This window comes from Bubalus bubalis, chromosome 15, assembly GCF_019923935.1.
Source record: "Bubalus bubalis isolate 160015118507 breed Murrah chromosome 15, NDDB_SH_1, whole genome shotgun sequence".
Lineage (NCBI taxonomy): Eukaryota > Metazoa > Chordata > Mammalia > Artiodactyla > Bovidae > Bubalus > Bubalus bubalis.
Window position 1 is genome coordinate 71,702,556 of NC_059171.1, and position 23,538 is coordinate 71,726,093.

The 23,538-nt window shown below is 49.8% G+C and overlaps 1 protein-coding gene across 7 annotated transcripts in view; it reads right to left on the minus strand.

The window, feature by feature from the left end:
* ASAP1 (ArfGAP with SH3 domain, ankyrin repeat and PH domain 1) overlaps nt 1-23,538 on the minus strand; it is a 339,709-nt gene that overhangs the window by 244,005 nt on the left and 72,166 nt on the right. For 3 of the 7 annotated variants that reach the window (XM_044928833.1, XM_044928832.1, XM_044928834.1), the window contains one exon: nt 18,725-18,851. The exons of 1 other annotated variant lie outside the window; for it this stretch is intronic. In XM_044928833.1, coding sequence (XP_044784768.1) covers nt 18,725-18,851 — 127 coding nt within the window. Of the gene's footprint in view, nt 1-18,724; nt 18,852-19,231; nt 19,302-19,556; nt 19,928-20,327; nt 21,459-23,538 lie in introns of those variants that run through there. 3 more of the 7 variants (XM_044928837.1, XM_044928835.1, XM_044928836.1) reach the window with 3 other exon arrangements.

Consider the following 23,538-nt stretch of genomic DNA (forward strand, 5'->3'; position numbering starts at 1 on the left):
AGAGGTGTGGTGGAAAACCTACCTGCTTTCCTATCAGTACCCCTCACAGTAAGACAACACACACCAAAATTCCTTGTAAACTGTTAAGTGCTACACAAGTGTAAGACGCTGGGAACCTTCCCGGGGGTTAAAGGATCGTGCGGTGGAACAGATGGGGACAGGTAATCTAGGTCCTGATAGAGAGCAAGTTTTAAGAATCAGCAAGTGCACAGGTCCTCTCAAATAGAGCAGGGGGGCCTCGGCAATGCAACAAGAGTCAGGGGGTGGGAAAGAGGCCGGGGGCAGAGGTGGCCGGCGGGACTGGCATAAGATCCAGTTCTCTCTCACCTGAAGGCAGTGTGCTATTTGATTAGTTTCTAGAATTTTTAGAGTTGTTTTTCCTTCCTACCCAAACCACCTCAGGGCTCCAACACAAAACAAAATCAATTACTTCAAACATAAAACACAGCACGATGAACGGTTAAGTGCTGAAATCAATAAAAGCACTAATTTAAAGAGATCTGTCCGGTTCTGGGCCCTGAAGTGGGCAGTGGCTGCAAACTTAGGGCTGGTGAGAGATCTCAATGACCCGGAAAACGTCCTGGTTGATCTCTGGGATTTCTAAGGCTCCTTCCGCCTCCAAAATGCCAAGATTTCGTGATGTCCCTTGACCTCTTACGAGTCTGAAACTTCCTCCCCATTGTCTGGTCAATCCTGTCCACGGTACCCTGCCCCCGTCTCTGCCTGCCACAGAGCAAGGGTCACCTTTGCCTAAATTCCTCAAGGCCCCTCAATGCGTAGACATGTGCATGCGGTCATCTGTTCATTTTCAGCTAGCGTTCATCCTCCTGGTTCCCAGGCTTTGGAGGTTAGGAAGTCAAGAAGACCACGTCCTGTCCTTGAAACAGTAACACAAGGAGAAAAGGCTGAGCTGAGCGGACAGAGAAGGGAATGACCCCAAATAATTCCCTCTTTTCTGAGCATCCCACAGGGTCACGAGATGAGAGTGGCTGCAACGCAAAGGGGGAACTTCCCAGGGAATGTAAAGCAGGAGACACAACAGAGCAATTTATCCTACAAGAGAGTCAAACAGGGCTGGGCCCTCAGGGAGCATCCGCTGCTGCTTCTGAAATAAGCACAAATTACCTCTCCCCGGGGAACCATTTACGCTGATGTGGCGAAAATCCCTCCAGCTCCCTTCTTCCTATAACCTTTCTAGGGGAAAGGCACAAGCAGAAATTGAGTATCTGATAAATAATATCTGCCGTATTCATATTCTCCTTCTCAATGTAGAAAATATATATTATATACATGCATTACATAACATATATATTTAAACTACAAATTTACAAATTTTCATTCCGCATCTATTTTTTTAACAAGCTGTAAAGTGGTGTGACACTGAGAAGCTGAACAGACCTGCTCTGAAGTGCAGTTCTGTCATAAACCAGCTGTGTAACCTGAGAATTTATTGATCTTCTCTTAGCATCTCTTTCTTTCCTATCAAGTGCAGAAACTCATGCAGAGCTGTCTTAAGGATCAGAAACCTGTGAAGAACTTAGCACAGTACTAGGCCCAAAGAAAAGCTTAATAAATGGTGGCTGTTATAAGATTACAGCGACTCCCAAAGGCTGCTTACGTCATGGCTACGGATGCGGAAACACCTTCAGGAGGTTACCTAGTAAATTTCTAGTTTTTTAAGATGGGGGTGTTATGGAGTGGCTGTTTTGTTTTGCTTTGTTTTGCTTTAACCAGTATTTAGTGCAGTGATGCCACATGTTTGTGGGGGTGCTAACAGATCAAATTAAGTCACTAAGTCATGTGACACAACGCACCATTGCGGGAAGCAACACTAACCCCCCAACCCTAGGCTCCAGAGTATAGCATGCCCACCAACCACAGGGTGCCCGGGAAGGTGCAGGACACCCCAGATGGATGCATGACTCTGGGTCACAATGTCGAGCTCCTGTCTCCATTATTCATGCTCGAGAGAGTAAGTGTGGGGAAGCGCCCAATGTCCGAGCCAAGAGGAGGTGTAACCAGGTGGCAGTCGTGGGATCCTGGGTAAGAACTGCAGCGCACAGCAGGGAAGGGCAGAGACCTGGGGGCTAGACAGACCTCGGTCTGAACCTGGCTCTTTCCCTTCAGCTGTATAACCTGAGCCAGTGAACTGCCCACTGCCCAGCCTCAGGCTCCTCATTGGAATATCCAAGTATTAACTACATCATGGATTTGTTGTAAGAATCGAATGATAAAATACACGTTAAGAGCCTGCCACCTCTCCGAGCCAATGGTTCCACGATCTGTAACATGGGGGAGCTGAGAATCCATGTTCTGAGGTTGACGCAAAGATTAAATCATGCATCACGTTTAACCTGACTGCCCAGCCCAATATTGGACATATACCTGGTAACCAGGGTTGAGGCACCAAGGGTTCATGAACAGGCTTTAGGAGATTCTTGGGAGACAGAAAGGGAAAGAGGAATAGCATTTATTTATATAATAATCTGGGCTTCCCAGGTGACACCAGTGGTAAAGAACCCACCTGCCAATGCAGCGCAGGTTCGATTCTTGGATTAGGAAGATCCCCTGGAGAGGGATGGGCATGGCAACCCACTCCAGTATTCCTGCCTGGAGAATCCCAAAGACAGAGGAGCCTGGAGGGCTATATAGTCCATGGGGTTGCAAAGAGTCAGACAGGACTGAGTGACTGAGCGCACACGCATGCATGTAATCGTTTATTAACAAATAGGAGAAAAGGGGGCAGCGAGAAGCCATTTAAGAAACTGAGCCAACTTGGCGTTTTTTTCTCAGGCTTCATTGAACTGACATACAGGAAGAGACAGGCAGCTACACTGTACAGTGTGAGGGTATCCCCGTGCCCAACACCTAAAGCTGCCTCCCAGCCGCCTCCCGGTGATGCCAGGTCAGGGCGTCACGCACTGCGGGGGGCGCACACAGCTCCAGGAAAGGCCAGCAGCTGCCTCGTCAGGCTTTAACACTGAAAGGGATCCTCAACGAGACTGGCTTCCAGGAGAGTCGGACTTTGGTCCAGCAGACTTTGGTACAGAAGACCCAGGTCCTGAGCCAGGGCAGGGACGGTGCGGGGTGGGGAGGGGGACGTCCTGGGACCCCGAGGGGAAACAAGAAGGATAGAGAAGGGACCCGAACGAGTGAGGACCACACAAGCCACGAAAGACACAAACTCCAGCTTCCCCTGCTGCCTGCATGCCGGGGCCAAGCCCCTGCAATTCTCTGTGCTCAGTCTTCTCATCTGTAAAATGAAGTTACTACCTCTCAGGTTCCAGATGCTCTGAGGACCCTGTAAGACACCACCAGTGAAGTACCAGCATGGAACCCAGAACGCCGCACCCAGAGTCAACCCTGATTTGAAGTAGTCTCCACTAAGCGAAAGTCCCACTGCAAAAACATGCCCCAGAAAGCCACTGCCTAGATTCCCTGGGGAAATGGGGTCCCAACACATCCAGAGGCTAAACCTCTGGCGCTGGGAACACACCAGCCCAGGGACAGTCGTGGTTGGGTTTCCAGGTCAACCATGAAAACCTTATGGACCCATCATGTAACAATTCACGTGACAAAGTTATGGGGCTCCCAGCCCAGAGACAACTCAAGGACGTCTAATATACAACTAAGCTTCTGAAAATAAAAAACCATGTGCCACCTCTCAGAGGGAACAATTAAGTTATTTTTGGCACCTTCTTCCCCTCGGGTTATTCCAAAGGCCCAGGTGCCCCATGAGGCCCATGTGACTTTGAGAAGAGGTCCCTCTCTCCAAAACACCCTCCCCTCCTGCCCCCTGCAAGCTACCTCTTGGTGAGTTGGAAACAATCCAACTAGCAAATTCACAACCATGTATGAAGTACAACCATGTGTGGCGGTACTTAGGTGTGCAAAAGATCCTCACTGATCCAAAGGCGTTTCTCAGCTGGAGAACAGCCTGTGACGCTAACAGGGGAAGTGCGACCGTCCAGGCAACAAGGCAGGAAGGAGGACCACCAGGGCTGGCGAGGAGTCCAACGGACTCCGTTTCTGTCTTCTATACGTCTGCCCTCTTCATAGTGAAAGCGATTTCCTGATTCCTGAAGGCACGAGGCACAGGCCTCCGCGAACGTGCCTCCAGGGAAGCGGGGACTTGGGCAGGAAGGTTCCAGAAGGCAACGAAGTCACCGAGGGCTGACCGGGAAGAGCTGCCATTTCCTGCGACCCCTAGGACACAGGCTCTCGGCTCGCTGTCCACTCAGCTCTGCAGACGGCCTGGAACCACCCTCGCTTGCTCCTTCTCCTCTTCTGACTCACAGGCCCCTTCTGGAGCATCAGCACACAGGGCAGACGACAGCACACCCAAAGTCTAACCTTTCCCTCTGCAGAAACTTTTAGTAAAGGCCTGACTCAAGGCTTGTCTCTGCGAGGCGACAAGCTCGTTCACAGGCTGCCCAGGGCTCCAGGGTTGTGCGACGCGGGCCGTGCTTCTGGTGGTGGTGGTGGTGGTGGGGTGGGGGGTGGGGGGCGGGAGGAGGGTCTGGCTCCATGACCAACCATATCAGGAACTGATGAGCACACCCAGCCTTGGACCCAATCGCTTTCCTCCTAGGACTCTATGAGCACTAGTGCAGACAACAGACGTAGTCACACGTTCACCGCTCCGTCTCTGACCAGTTGTTGCTGTTGCTCAGTCGCTAAGTTGTGTCTGACTCTGTGCGACCCCATGGACTGCAGCACGCCAGGCTCCCCTGTCCTTTACTATCTCCTGAAGTTCGCTCAAACTCGTGCCCATTGAGTCAGTGATGCCATCTAACCATCTCATCCTCTGTTGCCCCCTTCTCCGCCTGTCCTCAACCTTTCCCAATCTTTTCCAACAAGTCGGTTCTTCACATCAGGTGGCCAAAGCTTCAGCTTCAGCATCAGTCCTTCCAATGAGTATTCAGGGTTAATTTCCTTTAGAGCTGACTTTGTTTGATCTCCTTGGAGTCCAAGCAGTTGCCTCAGAGGGCTGACTAGTCCTCTTGGGCAACTGCTGAGCCAACTATTTAAAAACAAAGACCTCAGTTGGCGGGGGGGTAACTTAAGGGGAGGAGGGAAAGGTCATTAATATAATGATGCACCTCATAAACTGTTACTGAAGACCTCTTGACGATATGTCAAGGGGGAAAGGCTCTCAACGTGTTAAATGAAGATAAGCAGGATGCAGGTGTATCTGAAGAAAAGCCTTAAGGGACAACAGAGGCGATTCCATAACTTCTGGGGTTATGGGTGACTTTTCAATTCTTTTGTGCTCTCCCTAATAGTTCTCTACAAGGAGAGTTTAATTTCTTTTATTCGCAAAAACTACTGGGAACAAAATATGTTAAGAACAGATTGTAGTACATGTTAAATGACACCAGAGAGATAGATGCAACCAACTATCCAGACTCTGGGAAACTCAATGGGACGAACAACTCATTTCTCCCACAGATAAATTAGAGGGGGAAAAAAGAGGGACTACCCACAAAGACATTTTAAATATATGTCGGTCAGACTGAACATATGGATTGCATTTGGATCCTGATTTGAACAAATCATTAACAGAAACAAAAACAGACAGCTGGGGGAATCAGAACACCATTTAATGCTATATCGAGAAAATGTTCGTTTTTTGATACGATCCTTATATTTATTGTGGTTCACTGAAGCTGTTGCTGTTCATCCATATCTTTTCGAGACACATACTAAAATATTTATGGAAGAAATGAAAGAATATCTGGGACTGCTTTAAAAAAAAAAAAAAAATCAAGGGGGCAGGAGATAGAGATAAAAACAAGGCTGGCCAAAGCAGGTCTGCTGAATCTGGGTGACAGGTACGTGGAGGCTCCTACTGGTCTGCCTACTTGTGCATCTGTGTAAAAGTCACAAACCAACAACCTAAAACAGAAACGTGCCCAAAGTCAAAAGCCATTTGAAGGAGCTACTAAGGAAAAAAGAGACTACAAACGCCATTTGTATGTACATAGAGGGAGGAATCTAATAATGCAAAGTATTATGAAACTGTCCAATAAAACTGTGCTTAAAGTCAAAGGGTATTATTTACGTTAAAAATCACTTGACAAACATCCCATAGGTCCATCTGTTTAAGATGGCGAGCTATTTGGGGGGCGCGGGGGGCAGGGAACACAACACGAGACTAGAAGGCAGAACTGACCTTGAGCTTCAGCGCACTACCTCTTCAGTCCTGCAGCCTCTGAGGAGTCACTTCAACTTTCTGAGCCCCCGTTTCCTCAACTGCCAAAGAGGAAACGGTGGCTTGTTGCCTTACCAAGTACTGTGGATGAAACGAGACAATGTATGTGAAAGCGCGGTGTGAGCGGTCGTAACGGGGCACAGAAACGCTGGCGAGTAAACGTATAGCCACCTGCCTCAAATCAGGACTCACTCTTCACCGTTTGTAAAGGAAAATCAGAGAGGTCAACTCTTTTTGAAAATACCAATCCTCTCGGCAATCCCTCGGATACCACACCACAAACTGCCCTGGAAAATGGATGTAAATTACCTAAATTTAAATGCCTCCCATTCTACTTAAGGAAACAAACCCAGAGTCAGGAACAGCTTTCTTTTCCAGTGGAGGATGCAGGTCTTGTTTGTGTTTGTTTCCAGCACTAACCTGTCTTCTGTTTCCTGGCACTGCGCAGCTAAATCACCACAAAGTAAGGCTGGCTGGAGGTGGGGACGGTGTGGGCTACGCAGCCCCGCAGACCTGGGTGTGATTCCAGGCTCCATTTTTTATTAGCTGGGTGGCATGAGGCTTAGAAATTGCACCTACAGTTGTTTCTGTACTGAGTACAGAGCTGGGACTCAAAGAGTGAGCGTTATCACTGTTCATGAAATTGCTAACCTACTGAAAGACTGCAGGTTGCAGACACCAAGAGGCCAGACCAAAAATTCAGTGTGGCATCCAGGTCGGCCATGTATCTGTGGCAAGACCTCCAGGAAATTTAGCAATTGAGGGTTTTTCCCAATTGCTCTATGCAGCTGGTAGGCATACAACTGAAGTCCAGAGAGACGAACAGTAGTACTTGGAAAACTTACCAGATCAGCCCTCAACAATTAAAAATCAAATGCAATTTTATTATATCCTTCATTATTTCATCTAATTTTTGACTGCCTAGTAGGTGAAAAAAAAAAGGTGGGGGGGAGGAGTAGAAGGGTATCCCTGGCCTCAAGGTACTTATAATCTACTAAAAGGGAATACATGTGTGACCATGAGTAAGTATATAATTCAATTAGCCAACTGGAGGATGAAAATGTGACTTCTGGGGCCATGCAGTTGATACATAACCTTGTCAGGAAGCTCTTCGTGTTTATACACATGTAATTTTATTTACTTATTTCTGGCTGTGCTGGGTCTCCCTGCTGCTCTGGGGCTACTCTTTGCTGTAGCGCACGGGCTTCTCACTGTAGTGGCCTCTCTTGTGACGGAGCGCGGGCTCTAGGGCCCACAGGCTTGCTTCAGTGGTTGAGGTTCCCAGGTTCTAGAGCACAGGCTCAACAGTTGTGGCACATGGACTTGGTTGCATGTGGGATCTTCCCAGAGCTGGGGTCAAACCCGTGTCTCCTGCATTGACAGGGGGATTCTTTACCACTGAGCCACCAGGAAAGCCCAGGGAGTTATTATTCAACTCTAACCTAAATATCACATGCTTCAGCTGAAGCCTATTTCCTGATGGTTCTATTTTATTAGCATCCCATTCACAATATAAAGCATTTTGTCTTGAGGATAAGTCTGAGGGAGAAGAGCATGGACTGACCTGAATCCTTTCTCAGCCGAGCTCATCATCTGTAAATTGGGGCAGCAGCACCCAGCCCACAGAGCTGTTGGAGGGATTAAGTGACATGATGCGTGTAAGGCAGCCAGCACAGAGCCCAGCATAGAGCAGGTGCTTAATTGTAGCGTTGGCAGATTCGGGATTTGTTCAAACTCTTTCACTCAAAACACGCAAGCCTTGGGACAGTGACAGCACTCTTTGCCTTGGCATCAATTTATTTACTGGGAGGCAGCGCCTTCACTTGCATTGCTATGAAAAATATTACTATTATTAAAGCAGCAGCAGCTGCTGGGCCAGCCGTGAACGCTTATTTTGATTTGCACCTCCTGGAAATAAGGAGTATCTAATTTTATGTTAAGCGCTATTAATGTGAATAAACATCACAGGGAAAAGGAAATGGGTTGCTTTTTTTTTTTAATAAAAAAGTGATTAATGAAACATAAAGGAAGACTCCCCACATTTCAAAACAGCAAAGACACTCGAATTTTAGTTGGTGTGTAAACTGGTCAGTGAAGCCACTGGATGGAAGGAAAGCTGTGGTCCTCGTCAGACCTTTAAGTGGTTTGTTATCCGACACCGGGAGGCAGTAGTCAGACCGGGACACTCCCCAGCGGCCCAGCGTCTCCCAAACGTCCTGGGTATGCACGGGAGGTGACTTCTGAGCACCATGTCATCGCTGCGGGTTGAAATGGCGGTGGGGTGTTCCTACTCTGCCCACACCCTGTGTGGAATGTTGGTCTTTCTTGACCACATCAGGAAAGCTACAACTAGGCAGCGCGGTGCCCTGACCACAGCCCTTCAGAGTGTCCCAAGTGAATACCGAGCGGAGGGGTCATGGGGAGGCGAGACTTGCAGAAGGAAGGGCAGAGAAACTAACATCCCCAGGGCACAGTGCAAGGCACGTGGCTGCCTCAATTCCCGCACCGGTTCCCCAGACCACCCTGCGAGGTCCTGACGTCTCCAACCGGCTCTCGCTCCAGTGGAGGGTGATGGGACCAGAAGACGGGATCCCAGTCCCATCCCCCTGTGTGATCCGGTATGGAGAAGGTGTTTCCCTAGTCCCTAACCCTGCTCTGAGGACGACCATCAGCCCTGCACTCCGTCGGGTAGCCCCACCCTCCCAACAAAGCTGACTGCGCTGGCGGTGGTCTCCTGACCCCGCTGCGCCGATCTGATCCACCCCGACCCCAGGTGTCCCCACCAGGCACAGAGACTTAGCTGGTGAGGGCACTGGAGCCAGGGAGGTCCCCTCTCTATCATTTGCTCAGGAGAATATTCTCATTTCCCACCATTCTGGACCCTCATGTTCTATAAAATACCCCTGTGAGTCCTTACAATCAACCCTCACTTTGCCTGGACATGCTGTACTCTGTTTTGTAGGGGGAAGGCGGAGCCTGTTACTTCCAACAAAAGAGCCTAACATGCCTGGGTTTTTCTAGGCCTCCACTTCTTCATCCATGGAAAGCAGGAGCTGAATAGATGGTCTCCAAGAACTTTACCAGCTATGTCAAAGGTGTGGTGTAGTAATACAGGACACTGGGAGGACACGGCTGTCCTCCCCCGAGTCCCTGAGCGCAATGCTATACAAAGGCAAGGTACCCAGGCTCTACTGATAACAGAACGAGCTTGGAAGAACCTGTATTTTTCTCCATCCAAATCACATCTGGAGGGGAATGAGATGGTCTGGCTGGACTTGGGCAACTCTGCTTTTTGGAATAGTTGCTACATGCAATGCAATCATCTTTAGGGCTTAACCTCCCTGGGACAGGTGGCTCTGACTTTGTTTTCCTAGCTTCTGGGTGGCTAAACTGGGTGCTGTCTTAACAAAGGCACACATATTCCAGTTCTTGGGGGAAAATTATACCATGGCCTTAGCATTAAAATTCAGTTCTTACATAAGTGAACTCTAAGTGCAGCGAGACCCTGGACTGCTCAGAACGAGCTCTGGGTGGGCAGAGCCCACCGTGAACTGTTATTCTGTTAAGACCAGGCAGGGTCAAGGGCGTCCAGGTCTGACCTAAGCCCTGCCCCAGAGATCATGAAAATGCATCTTACTGAGGCTGAAAAGAAGTTATGAGGCACACAGAAATGCAAATTCAAGGATAGATCCTTTCCTTTGAAGGCGCCTGCCTCCAAACCAAAATAGAATTCCTTGTGGTCTCAGTGCTTCAAGCTGTAATCAGGAAAGCAAACAACTGAGCTGCCACGCTCTGTCCTCCTGGGGCCAAGGCAGAAATGTTTCCCCCAGCGCCTCCCCACAAACAACCCAAACCCAATACCTGCATTTATTATGGAACAGAGAAAGCGACTCGTTACTCCAAAGCCCCAGTGAAAATCAAAAGGGACAAGTGCTCCAGCTTTGATGCACTGATGGAGGGCACGTGGCAGGAGGAGGTTGGGAGAAGGAAATAAAGAAACAGCAGCGACCCAAGGAAGCCCGGACAGCGAGGCGGTGCCCGCAGAGCCCGTGAGGCTGGCCTGGGTCCGAGGAGGCAGCGCTGGTCACCGGTCCCCTTACTTCAAAGCAGTGCCGCCAAAGGCTGTGGACACAGTAAAACTGAACGGGCACTGTATTTCAGATCAAGCTGGCTCTGACCATGACCGCCCAGTGGCCGCCTGCACCTCACCATCAGGGTCCTCCGAGGCACACAGCCGGCCCTGTCACTGACCTCACCCATCCTCTGCCGAAAGGGGTCTTGTCCTCTCCTCCTACAGGTTCAAGGGTCCAACCCAATAATACTAAACAGCGAGGATGGTGAGACAGTGAGAACTATCATTCACAGAGTACTCACCATGCCAGCCAGGGCTCCGAGCGCTTCACATACACCGACAGGTTAAAAGGCAGCACACGAAGATGCAAGAAGGTTCAGGGACTCGCCCAACACACACAAGGAGATAACAGGGCTGCAATTAACCCTGGCAAGGGAACTTTGTCCTCCTGTTGACCCAATGTCACCTGCCAGTCCAGAGTGGCGAGAACTCTGCCCGGCTCCCCACCAAGGAATGCCTCTCACCTCCTTGAGCCCCGCCCCACGGGAGGAAGGCTAACTAAGGTGGCAGGGCAGCCCTTGGCATGCACATTTTACCAGGAGTGAAGTCACCGGATGGGTGTCGCACGTGCATTCTCCCCTTTAATACTTCTTTTATTCATCAAATGAGGAGACCGAGGCTGAGCTGCCAAGTGATCCCCATCGAGCCCATCACTTACTCATGTTTAGATAATACATGCGGGAAAGGCAGAGGCCAAGGTCTGCCTCCAGTCCTCAAATGACTAGGTTACATAAATGGAAACCACCTCTCTGAGGCTCCTTTTGACGCCCAGACACAAACGCAAAGGTCTGCGTAGCGTCTGAACACCCAACACCACAAAGGCAGCTAATGAGAGCTTCCGAGCCCCACATCAAGGAGGGCCGCCGTGGCCTCACTGTGCACGTGATGTGAGACCTGGACTTACCAGCAGACTGGCCAGCAAGATCGAGGCTCCTTAACTCAGGCTCACCACCTCCTGCCTTAAGCACGTTCTAGGGAAGGGCACTGGACGAGCCCTAGGCTCACCACCCCTACCCCTCCACCCTGTGAATAAACAGCCTCCATAGACTTCTGGGAGAGCAGAGTGCAGAGAGCCTGGACTGGGAGTCTGGAGACGGGAACCCAAATCCTCACCCCATTTCCTTCCCATCTTCAGGCCTTGGTCCCCACCTCTGAAAACAGCAGGACTGAACCAGATCTGTGTGGGTCCTTTTCCTTCATGAGCTTTCTCCCACAGGAATACAGAACTCGAAGGTTCTACAAGCAAACCAATCATGAGAATGAGAGAACCTTTTGCTTTCCAATTTTAGGAATCTATAACTGGCGATCCAAGTATCTGATCAGCAGGAGATAGCAGTGTGACACCACCGAGTTGACCTATTTTGGCCAAAATCAAAGACGACTGGCATGAGAAAGATGCTGAACCACGCTGTGAGAGGTGGTGTCCATTCATTCTTCTGGGCCACTGGCTACTGGACCCACATCGTGACTTTCACGGGCCCCTCAGAGACCAGGTTCCTGGGCTGGCGAGCACCAGCCTCCATCCTCTCCCAGGCCCCGTCAGCTCCGATGTCCAGAGTTGCCAGCAGCCGGCCCAAAGGCAGGGCTGGGACGGGCAGGAAGCCAAGGCAGCCGGCCATGGAGCCCCGCAGCAACTCCACCCAGAGCTGCAGGTTCTTCAGCCAGGGCAGCTCACGGGCAAGGACAGGTTGGGCGACAGTCCTGTAAGTATGCCAGGGTGGAGCTGGAAACCACAGGGCCTTATCCACTTCCGCTCAGCCCAGGCAGGGTGGCTGGCGCCGTCTCTGAGGACCAAAGGCAGAGACTTCGGGAGACGTCCCACAAGAGGTCTCAGAAGAGAGACACAGAGCTCCCCCTTTTCTTCTCTACCCAAAACTATCTCCTCCCTGGCACTAGAAATCAAGTGAAGATAAGAAAAATAATCCCTAGATTTCTACGAGACAGAAGAAGAACAACAACAACAAACCCACAGCAGACAGGAAACACAAAAGAGTGAACTACAGGTGAAACGCAAAGGCTTTCAGATACTGAGATCTTACATTCAGAGCATTCACTACTGTGCAACTTTGGATAAGGCATTTTACCTCTCTGAGCAGTGGTTTGTTGTTTAGCTGCTAAGTCGTGTCCGACTCTTTGCAACCCCATGGGCTGTAGCCTGCCAGGACCTTCTGTCCACAGAATTTTCCAGGCAAGAATACTGGAGTGGGTTCCCATTTCCTTCTCCAGGGGATCTTCCCAACCCAGGGATCTAACCCGTGCCTCTTGTGTCTCCTGCATTGGCAGGCGTATTCTTTACAGCTGAGCCACCTGGGAAGCCTGCACTGAGGTTTATTCATATGTAAAAGAATAATAAAAATGCTATCAGACAGGGGTTTTATTAGATGGTAAAAATGTTTCTTTATATATGTATAAAAAAGGCAAACAGCATTAGCTTAGACTGGCTCACTAACAGGTGTGAGCACTGTTTTAGAAACAGCATCAGTTCTGTTACAGAAAGGAAGTAGCCTCTCTTTGCTTCTGCAGGCAAATGTATTCTTCATTCATTGGCCTTATCTGGTTAAGTCCAGAGAAAACTCACCCCAGGTACCTCTGCACTGAGGGTGGAGCCACAGAGCCCAGAATTCTGCATGGGACGGTGGCTTCAGGGGACTTGCTCACCTTTCGTTATTTCATCTTCAAGAGTTCAGGGACAAAGAAAGCACATTTTCTTGAACTTAAGCAATGCATGGGACCAGTCTTGGTTTTATCTAAACCTTTCCTGAGACTTATTTTTCTTTAAGATCACAACTGATCTTACCTGCTTCCTGAGAAACCTATATGCAGGTCAAGAAGCAACAGTAAGAACCAGACATGGAACAACACACTGGTTCCAAATTGGGAAAGGAGTACATCAAGGCTGTATATTATCACCCTGCTGGTTTAACTTCTATGCAGAGTACATCATGAGAAATGCCGGGTTGGATGAAGCACAATTTGAAATCAAGATTGCCAGGAGAAGTATCAATAACCTCAGATATGGTACCCCACTCCAGTACTCTTGCCTGGAAAATCCCATGGATGGAGGACCCTGGTAGGCTGCAGTCCATGGGGTCGCTAAGAGTCAGACATGACTGAGGAACTTCACTTTCACTTTTCACTTTCACGCATTGGAGAAGGAAATGACAACCCACTCCAGTGTTCTCGCCTGGAGAATTCCAGGGACAGGGGAGCCTGGTGGGCCGCCGTCTATGGGGTCGCACAGAGTTGGACACGACTGAAGCAACTTAGCAGCAGTAGCAGCAGCATGCAAATGCTACCATTCTAATGGCTGAAACTGAAGAGGAGCTAAACAGCCTCTTGATGAGGGTGAAAGAGGAGAGTGAAAAAGCTGACGTGAAACTCAACATTAATAAAAACTAAGCAAGATCATGGCATCCAGTCCCATTACTACATGGCAAATAGAAGGGGGGAAAGTGGACGTGAGAGTTATTTTCTTGGACACCAAAATCACTGCAGACAGTGACTGCAGCCATGAAATTACAAGATGCTTTCTCCTTGGAAGGAAAGCTATGAAAAACCTAAACAGCATATTAAAAAGCAGAGATATCACTTTGCTGACTAAGGTCTATATAGTCAAAGCTATGGTTTTTTTCCAGTAGTCATGTATGGATGTGAAAGTTGGACCAAAAAGAAGGCTGAGTGCTAAGGAGTTGATGTTTTGTGCTGGAGAAGACTCTACAAAGTCCCTTGGACAGCAAGGAGATCAAACCAGTCAGTCCTAAAGGAAATCAATCCTGAACTTTCACTGGAGGGGCTGATGTTGAAGCCAAAGCTCCAATACTCTGGCCACCTGACGTGAAGAGCTGACTCACTGGAAAAGACCTTGATGCTGGATATGATTGAGGGCAGGAGAAGAAGGGGGCAGCAGAGGATGAGATGGTTAGATCGCATCACTGACTCAACAGACATGAATGTGAGCAAACTCCAGGAGACAGTGAAGAACAGGGGAGCCCGCTGTGCTGCAGTCCACAGGGTTGCAGAGTCAGACATGACTTAGCGACTGAACAACAGCAACCACATGAAGAACTCCTTGGAACCTGAACGTGAAGATAAACCAAACCACCTAGGAACTTACGCACCTGATTCATGGTACCAAAATGAGAACAGACAATAAGAGTAAGCCCTCCTACACTTCTACAAAACACTAACCACTGAAGTATGTCTGTAGACATTTAGAATATCTATTTTAAGTCTTAACTATTTAAGGGCTTCTTAACTCCACTTAGGGGCTTCCCAGGTGACACTAGAGGTGAAGAACCCGCCTGCCAATGCAGGAGAGGCAGGTTCGATCCCTGGACTGGGAAAATTCCCTGGAGGAGGGCATGGCAGTCCACTCCAGTATTCTTGCCTGGAGAACCCCACAGACAGAGGAGCCTGATGGGCTGTAGTCCATAGCGTTGAAAAGATTCAGACGTGACTGAAGCAACTGAGCCGCAGTAGAGTTCATCGTTACCACCACTTACTTACTAGCCATCTGATCTTGGAGACAAATCACTTCATCTTGCTAGGCCTCAGTTTTCTTCCCTGTAAAATGGGGCTAACAATTGTTCCTCCTCCATAAAGCCTGTGTAAGGGTGGAGTGTCCTCAGGCATGCCGTGTGCCTTCGAAGTTCTGGTACCAAGCAGCTAGCTGCTTAATGAATGGGCAGAGCACGCCTCCTCCATCATCACCAAAGATAAAAGTGCTGGGCCAACACTACTGAATCAATAACCGAGCTGACCTTCACATATCATGCTGGACTCTCCCTTTCAGCCAACACTATGTATGCACCAATCTAAGCCTCTAAATGAAGAGCCTCTCCTTTTGTCTCCCTCGATGGTGCTTGCTCCCTTCCTGGGAAAGCTCAGCCTTCTCCTACTCATTTACTCATAATTTCCAAACGGTCACGAGTAAAATGGCACACGTCAGTGTGCTTTGGTTGCTGAATAAGCAAAACACTGGCTTTTTGCTTGGAAAACACTCACACACCAGCATGAAACCTTGGCAGCCCATCCACTCTTGCCTCTCAAAAGCAACCACTCATTCTGTGCCAGCCTCGCCATGACTTCCAGAATCATGGGGGACCCTTTGCCCCCAAAGTTGAAGCCTGGAAGTAAATTCTTTTCTTTTTTTTTTTTTAACCACGTATGTCTGACCCAGTTCCTAAAGTGCTCATCAGTGATAGGTTAAAATAAAAGCAGCAACATCTGCAAGGCACAGAACTCTTTGCCAAGAGGACAAACCATAAGGGAGAGTGTGGGTTAATTTGGGGCTCCAAATTAGGAGATCTAACACAATCTTTTACATGACATTTAGGCATGCTACTTTGGAATTCAAAGAGCAAAACAGTCCATAAATAAATAGGAAGACAATTGCTAGAACTAGAAAAATATTTTTTAAAAAATTCCAAGCTGCCCAAATTAATTCCTATTCCTGAGTTTCCACATCACCAAAAAAGTACCCAAAATTTCTCTTCCTAAGAATAACCACAAGATAACCCAAACAGCAGTCAAGTTTCCACCTATTTCACTTGTGAAGCCTATGCCAGCAAGAATTTGTGGTTTGCCCCAAAACTTTTCCTTATATTTTGAGGGTAATAACCTTAAGCCCCATACTTTTTTGAGAACTGAATGCTGATCCACGTAAGATATTTATAAATGTATCTCCTTCATACATATAAGCTTTAGAGGGGTGGAATTAAAAGTTCAACCGTGGTAGTTATCTATCAATTAAGAAACTAAAGGGCATATTGCACATTTAGGCTAAAGGCAATCACTCTGAATCCAACCTCATGGAATTCAGTTCGGGAGTTAAAAGATGGACTTCCCTGGTGGTCCAGTGGTTAAGAATCCGGGAACACAGGTTCAGTCCCTGGTCCAGGAGGAGCCCACATGCCATGGAGCAACTAAGCCCGAGTGTCACAACTGCTGAAGCCTGAGCACTCTAGAGCCCAGGCTCCACAACAAGAGAAGCCACCACAATGAGAACCCTGCCCTGAGGACCACAACAAAGAGCAGCCCTCATTCGCCATAAGGAAGAAAGCCTGTTCACAGCCAAAAATAAATAATAATAAAATAAATTAAAAAAAATTTTTTTAAAGGAGTTAAACGATGGAGACTGGGGACAATGACTTCTTGGCTAGGACTGTACTAAAGTCAGAAAAAAGTTACAAAATTATTGTGCCGCTCTTGATGAAACAATCACTATTGAATTTTTGAGAACCTGAGTATTACCAACGTACTTTAACATGACACTTTTGAACTTCTAGCCTGGTTCCAATTCCTTCTCAAGTTCATAGGTGACAAGGTTGGTAATAGGACTGGGTCTGTTTTTTTACCCAACCTTGCAAAACAGCATGGCCCACCAAAAAATATATCAGCTGCATTTGCTTTTAAATTTAGTAATCTCAAACAAAGATCCAGAGCAGCTGCATATAATTTACAAACACTAACCCTATCCTCCAGTGTGGCCACATAGTATGGACACATACCCCTACAAACAGCAACACCAACTATATACTTACCCTTATCACACCCCCACACAAACAGAATACAGTAACATTATCTGCATGTGCAGAAAGGAAAAGTGAAAATAATTGACAGCTCCATCAGCAGGCCCTGAAGGACTTATCTAGAAGGAAAACAGCCCCTCAGTCTAAGCAATGTCACATCCTTTAGAAGCATATACAGTAGGTACAGAAAAAGGATGCAAAGTGCTGCCATATCAGCATGTTTCAATTCATCACAATTAAGTGAAGGACAGACTGGTCATAGGGTTGAATGCCTGGCAAGTCCACTTAATCCCAGACACCAAGCATCAGGCTGGTTCAACAGACAAGACCACAGAAACAAAACCACAACAAAGAAAAGAGTCCTTTACCTCTGGCTTTCAAACAAACCTAGTTAGATAGTGCTTCTCCAACTGAATTTCAAAATTCAGTTCAGTAACCCAACATTATCTTCAGAGAGAATCCAGAAGCAACCTCAACTGGCATAAAACATTCAGACTCATTTGCAGCATCAAGTCGGCAAAACAGGACCCAGCACTAGCAGAAAGCTCTCTCCTCCTAAAATGTAGGACCCCAGTGCTTCTGAATACACGCATAGTTCTGCGTGTAACCTGGCCCAGAAACAAGCATCACAGCCTGCATCAAGAGTAGTCTGCTCACAGAAGCCCAAGCTTCTTAGTATTACAGAGGAGGAGCCGAGGGGTAGCTTAGATTAGAAAGAGCTCCCCAAACCTCAAATAAACCAACCACAGAAGAATCCACCCAGGGAAAACGATCTGCCTTCCTAACTTCCTCCAGTGCTATCTTTTTTTGGGTTGAGAAGGGAGTGGCACTTTATGGCACTTACATATGGGGCAGAGTTCCAGGGCAAATATCCCATTTTTGAGGAGGTTCAGAGGCTTCCCAGGCTTGCAGATTCCTCCTTATGTACCCACTCGGCCCTATCACTAATGCACCTAAAATTTTAAAGGAAATTGCTAAGCTTTTGACACTGTCGGAGGCACCCACAAGCTTTCCCTGGAGACCTAGATAAGAGGAGCGATTCTTTCTGCATCTCAGGCCTCCCTTCTTCCTGTCTGGCCAGGTCCTTGGGGCAGCATCGGCCTCGGGGCTCCATTCACAGCTTATGAGTGCCCTGCGGGCAGGTCCTGCTGGCGCAGCAGCCTGACTCTACCAAACCAGCCGCCCAGGGGAGCCGGGTGGGGACCAGTCTGCAGAGATAGCCAGGGCTTGAGGACGAGAGAGGAGGAATCCCGGGGTGGAGGCAGTCCCGGCCAGAGTTCCCTCTCATTCCTCTGGGGTTTTTCCACCAGTCCTAGCCGATGCAGCTCAGCCTGCCTGGCCAAGTCGGGCCGTGGAGAGGTGCATTAACTGACCATCTTCCAGTCCCTTGCTGGTGACCTTGGCCACGTTGCTTTGCCTCCCTCTGCCCTCAGAGGCCTGACACCATCTACTTGGCGGGTTACGAGAGGGTCAGGGTGATGTGGAAAGCGCCCAGAAGGGCTCAAGCCAGGGAGAGGACTTCCCTCTTCTTAGGGCTGTCCACAGCCTGTTCAATCCTCTCCCCACCTCCAGCCTCGGGGCGGGGAGCTGGGGGTCGGGGGGAGAAACGGAGCTGGGGGCTGCACATCCGATGTCCCCCGTCCATCACCTGGCCGCAGGGTGGGCTGGAGGGGGTTCCGCAGGGGGGTGTGGCTCCCCCAGACCCCATACATCCCCTTCCTCCCCGGCTCGGAAATCGACGCAATCCAACGGCGAGGCAGCGGCCGCGAGCGGAGGCAGCGAGGCGTCCCGGCGAGCGCGCCGGGGTCCCCGAAGGGCTGCGCGCGGAGGGCACCGGCCCTGACCTACCTCCTCCAGCAGCGTGACGGTGTTCCTGCAGTTGTGCAGCCGCGTAGTGAAGCTGGACGTGGTGGGCGAGTTGTAGTCCTCGGTGGTCTCGGCGATGAACTCGGAGACGGAGATCTGGTCCGGCATCCTGCCGGGGGAGGGGGCGAGACACAAGCGAGGGCGGGGGGTGAGTCACGGCGCAGGCTCCCGGGCCGCGGCCCGGCCGGCGGCTCATGAACGCCCCCCGCGCGCAGCCCGCCACCCGCCGCCCGGCTTGGCGCGGCTGCGATCCCGGCGGCAGCGGGAGAAAGCTCTGGCGGGCGAGATAGGAGGCGGCGGCGGCCCCGATCAGCGATCGGCGCGGGGCCCTTCAAACTCCGAGCGGCGCGCGAGGCTGGGGGCTCTCGGCGACCCGCCTCTCTCTGCTCATGCCCGGCCACGGGGGAGGGGACCCGGCGCGGCGCTTCGCGGGAGACGGGGGGCGCCCGGGGCCGGGCAAGTCGCGGCGGGCCGGCGCTGCCTGCTCACACGCTCTGACAGGCGGCAGCGCGGACACCGACTGACTGAGCACACGCTCCCGCGGGCGGGCGGGCGGCGGGCGGGCGGCGCTGCCGCGACAGTCACGGGGACAAACAAGGAAGTGCTCTGCGCACGCGCCGTTGATCCCCTCCCCGCGGGGCCCGGCCCCGCCCACGCCGCCCCGCCCCGCCCACGCCGCCCCGCCCCGCCCACGCCACCGGCCCCACCCACGCCGGCCCCCAGCCCCGCCCCGGACCTCCCCCGCCCACTCGCCGACCCCGCCATCCCCGGCCCGATCCCCCCAAGCCCCGCGCGCGGCGCTCCGACTGGGTACCCCCGACAGGCGGTTCGGGCCGCGCGGTTCTCGGGGCGGCGGATGCCCGCGTCCCCCGGGCCGCCCCCGGAGCGGTTACTCGGGCGAGCTCGTTACGCGAGCGTTTCGCAAGAAGGGGGACTAAAAAAATAAAAAGTTGTGCGCGTTCTTTTTTAGCCCCTTGTGGGAGCAGGAAGCGAAGCCCGGAGAGCCGCCTCCGGCTGCGCGGGCCGTGGGCCCGGCGAGAGGGGAGCGCGGCGGCGGCCTCCGGGGCCCGGCTTGTAGCTTGCCCGCCTGCTGGCTCCGGCTCCTCACTCCCTTAGCAGGGCGCTCACGAGCCCCCGGAAGGTTTTTTGCCGTTTGCTGAAGCCGCTAAACTGCTAAGTGAAGATATTGAAAGGGTTCCCCCCCCCCACCCCCCACAATTTTCTAATCTTTCATTTACACTGGTTTTTGTTGTTGTTGTTTTTAACCCGAAGGACAGAGGAGGGGAAGGGGTGTAAAAGGCATTTCCCGAGGTGCAAATGGTGTACAAAGCTAAGTAGATGCCAAATTTCAGCGGAAAAATTACCAACAGATTGCTCATTCCTCGGCCCTGGCAGATGGCTATTTTGCTCAATCTACTTAGCCCAAAGAATCTATTTAATTTCTCACCATTGATTGCGGATCAAATTGGTTTAAAAACAACAACAACAACAACAACAAAAACTAGGCCCTTAGGAAGCGCCTGACGATTGGCTCCTATAGTTGGAGCCAGCTGGAGCGGGCTCATAAAGTCCCAAATTCACCAACCTGGGCAGAAGGCTAGCCCCCGGGCCTCCTCTGGGATTGAGTTCTGCGATCTTGTACGGTTATCTGTCCTCTGGTCCTTCCCTAAACCACAACACAATACCCACTGGCAGGGAGGGACATTGGACCCGGGAGTGATTGTCAAAGGAGAACTGCATCTTCTCGCTCACCGCTGACAACTATTTACTAACGCCCAGCTCCTGCCGCTGGAGATTCGTAAACAGACAATGCCGCTACTCTTACATCAACAGTAGTAAGGGAAACAGACAAGCAATATACATGTAATATAAAGTGAAGTACATACAGAGTAAGCAAGTGATGCAGGAGCTATGGTTTGAGGAATGAGCAGAGAAAACCTCCTTGACAAAGTGACATCTAGAGCAGAAGAGAGAATGAAGGGACTTCCCTGGAGGACCTGCTCCAGTGTAGGGGACCTGGGTTTCATACCAGGTCAGGGAACTAGATCCACATGGCGCAAACAAAAGAGTTCCTGGGACGCAGCTAAAAAGATGTTGCAGTGGCAACAAAGACCAAAGGTCCTGTGTGCTGTAACTAAGATCCGATGCAGCCAAATAATAAAAAGATGAAAAGAGAATGAGGGGCTGCCTCTGCAGGTATCCTGGTGGCTATGGGATCTTGGCCTTCACTTGCCTCCCATGAAGATGAAAGAAGAGGGCGCCAGCCCCATGAGGCTAGTAAATGATAACAGATGAGAAGGTGCTCTGTTCACCCGAGAGCCATTGTACAAGTTCAAGGTGTTTTGTCTGCCTGTGCTGGCTGTCCTGAACCTGTACTGTGTCTCTGGGGAAGCGCTCATTAATGTCAGGAAGGCAAGGATTGCAGCTAACGAAGAGGAAGGCCTTGGTAAGGCAGCATACAGGAATAAAGACTCTGCTCTGGCAAAGTGTTGAGACATCAGCTTTGAGAGGCATCCTAAAAAACAAAGAAACAAACAGGTACACACTTTCTCCTCCTTCTACATTAAAAGTCTGCATTGGGACACACCAAAGTTGAGGTTTTGGGGAAACTGCCAGATGGCATTTAAGACCCGCACCCGGAGGGCACTTGTTCACATGCTGTTACTGACAGAATATGAGATACCAGAAAAAACCCTACCTCTTTTCCCTTATACTAACTGGGCCATTCTGCATCTAGAAGGTTCTGTGACTTGGGAGCAAATATGGCCACACTAGCTTGTGTTCATTAGTGTGAGGCTCCAAGAGCCTCAAGAAACCCCATGTTTATCCCCATGCAGCAGCTGAGACTCTAACACCCAGCACTTAGCCTTCCAACCACTCCAAGAAGGCCATCCTCTAGGCTGGAAATCAATTGAGACTCTGATTTTGCATTATTTCCACTTTTCTCTCTCTTCCAAGTTGTCATCGAATACCTGTCATCCCTGCTGGGCTGGTAGCTCCTTCTATCCCATATGTATGGCTTAGAGCAAACACTTGATAAATATGAGCTGTTATTAAAAAGCCTGGAGTCAGTGAATAATTGCCTCAATTCCAGGAGGCCTGGATTCCAGAGCTTTCTCTCCTAATAACTGATGCTGTCAGCTTGGGCCTTAGTGCCCTCACTTGGATAAAATAAAGGGATGCGTATGTCAAAATGACCACAGAGATCCTTTCCAGCTGGAGCTGAGTCTGTGTCTGCCCTCAGCTCTACAGATGCAAGGAATAAAGATTATTACAACAAGCTAAGCTAACTGCGATGGTAAACAACGGGGATTGCTTTCTTGATGGAATTCACCAGGGTCCAAACTGCTGCCACCAATTGTTGTTTCAGTTTCATTTGAAGATTATGTTATATATCTGCTCCTCCTCCCCGTCTCCCCTAGCCAAGAAAGGAATATGTGAACAATGAGATATTGTGCCCAGGTAAGTATATACCTCCTTAGACTGGTATGCAATTAGAATTTCAAAGGTTCACACCTCCATCCACCATTCCTAGGGTTCATGAGCCATAATCCTTTTAAAATTTGAAACCATGCCCCAGTGCAAACCATCTGCACCTCTCATTTTCCCAAAACACCCTGAAAACCATTCCTGGCTATCTTCTATGTATAGAGTCTGATGCAAGCAAAACTTAAACACTAGATTTCTTTGTGCAGAGCTGCTCAGAAATATTTGTTGTTATTTAATTGCTAAGTCGTGTCCAACTCTTTTGCAACCCCATGGACTGTAGCCCACCAGGCTCCTCTGTCCATGGGATTTGCCAGGCAAGAATACTGGAGTGGGTTGCCAATTCTTTCTCCAGGGGATCTTCCCAACCCAGGGATTGAACTCATGTCTCCTGCATTGGCAGGCGGATTCTTTACCGCTGAGCCACCAGGGAAGCCCGCTCAGAAATACACATCATCCTTTCTGGAGCCAGGAAAAACACACACACTCGTGCACACCAGTTTTGTCTAAAGCGTGCATCATCTCTTTCGTCATCAACATCACCCCCATCCAATGCTGTTCTGCACCCTTGCACTCCTCAAGCCTGTTTGTTACTCTGAGCACTGCTGACGAGATAAGAATGGTCCTTACAGAATGCTTTTCTTCCCCTTGAAAAAACAGGGATAAAAATAGTGGTGGCTTATTCTCCTGGTCAGCAAGGGCACTAGTGACCCCACAGGCATCAGGGAATTGGCTGAATTAGATTCCCAGTTGCAGGCTTCACTCATCTATCTGCCTAACAACCAAGGTGGTGCATTTGCAAGATAGCTGACAGTGTACCAGGGGTGGGAGAGTGCGGAGGAAGTGTGAGGTCCTTTATGGGCACAAGAAACCAGGAACTTTCCTGCTGGTGCAGTTATTAAGACACAGAGCTTCCATTGCTGGGGACACAGGTTTGATCCCTGGTCAGGGAACTAAGATCCCACATGCTGCGCACAGCCAAAAAAATAGAAGGGGGAAAAAAGAAACCAAGAAGAGCTATCGGTGCTCTGATTCACATGCTTAGAAAGTAGCCCAGGCTGACAGGATGGAATTAGAGCATTCATCAAAGGCTCCCAGCGCCTTCATGGGGCAGGGCCATGGGATAGTGTGGGAAGAGAATATGCTTTGTGTTACTTGGATCTGGGTTTGAATCTCCACTTTGTCACTTATAATAATGCATTGTTGTCTCATCTGTGAAATTAGTATAGTAATAAAATGACTATGTTACAGGTTGTTAAGTGAAATAAATTGAGAAGCTGTGGATAAAGCAGTTGATGCATAGCGAATAA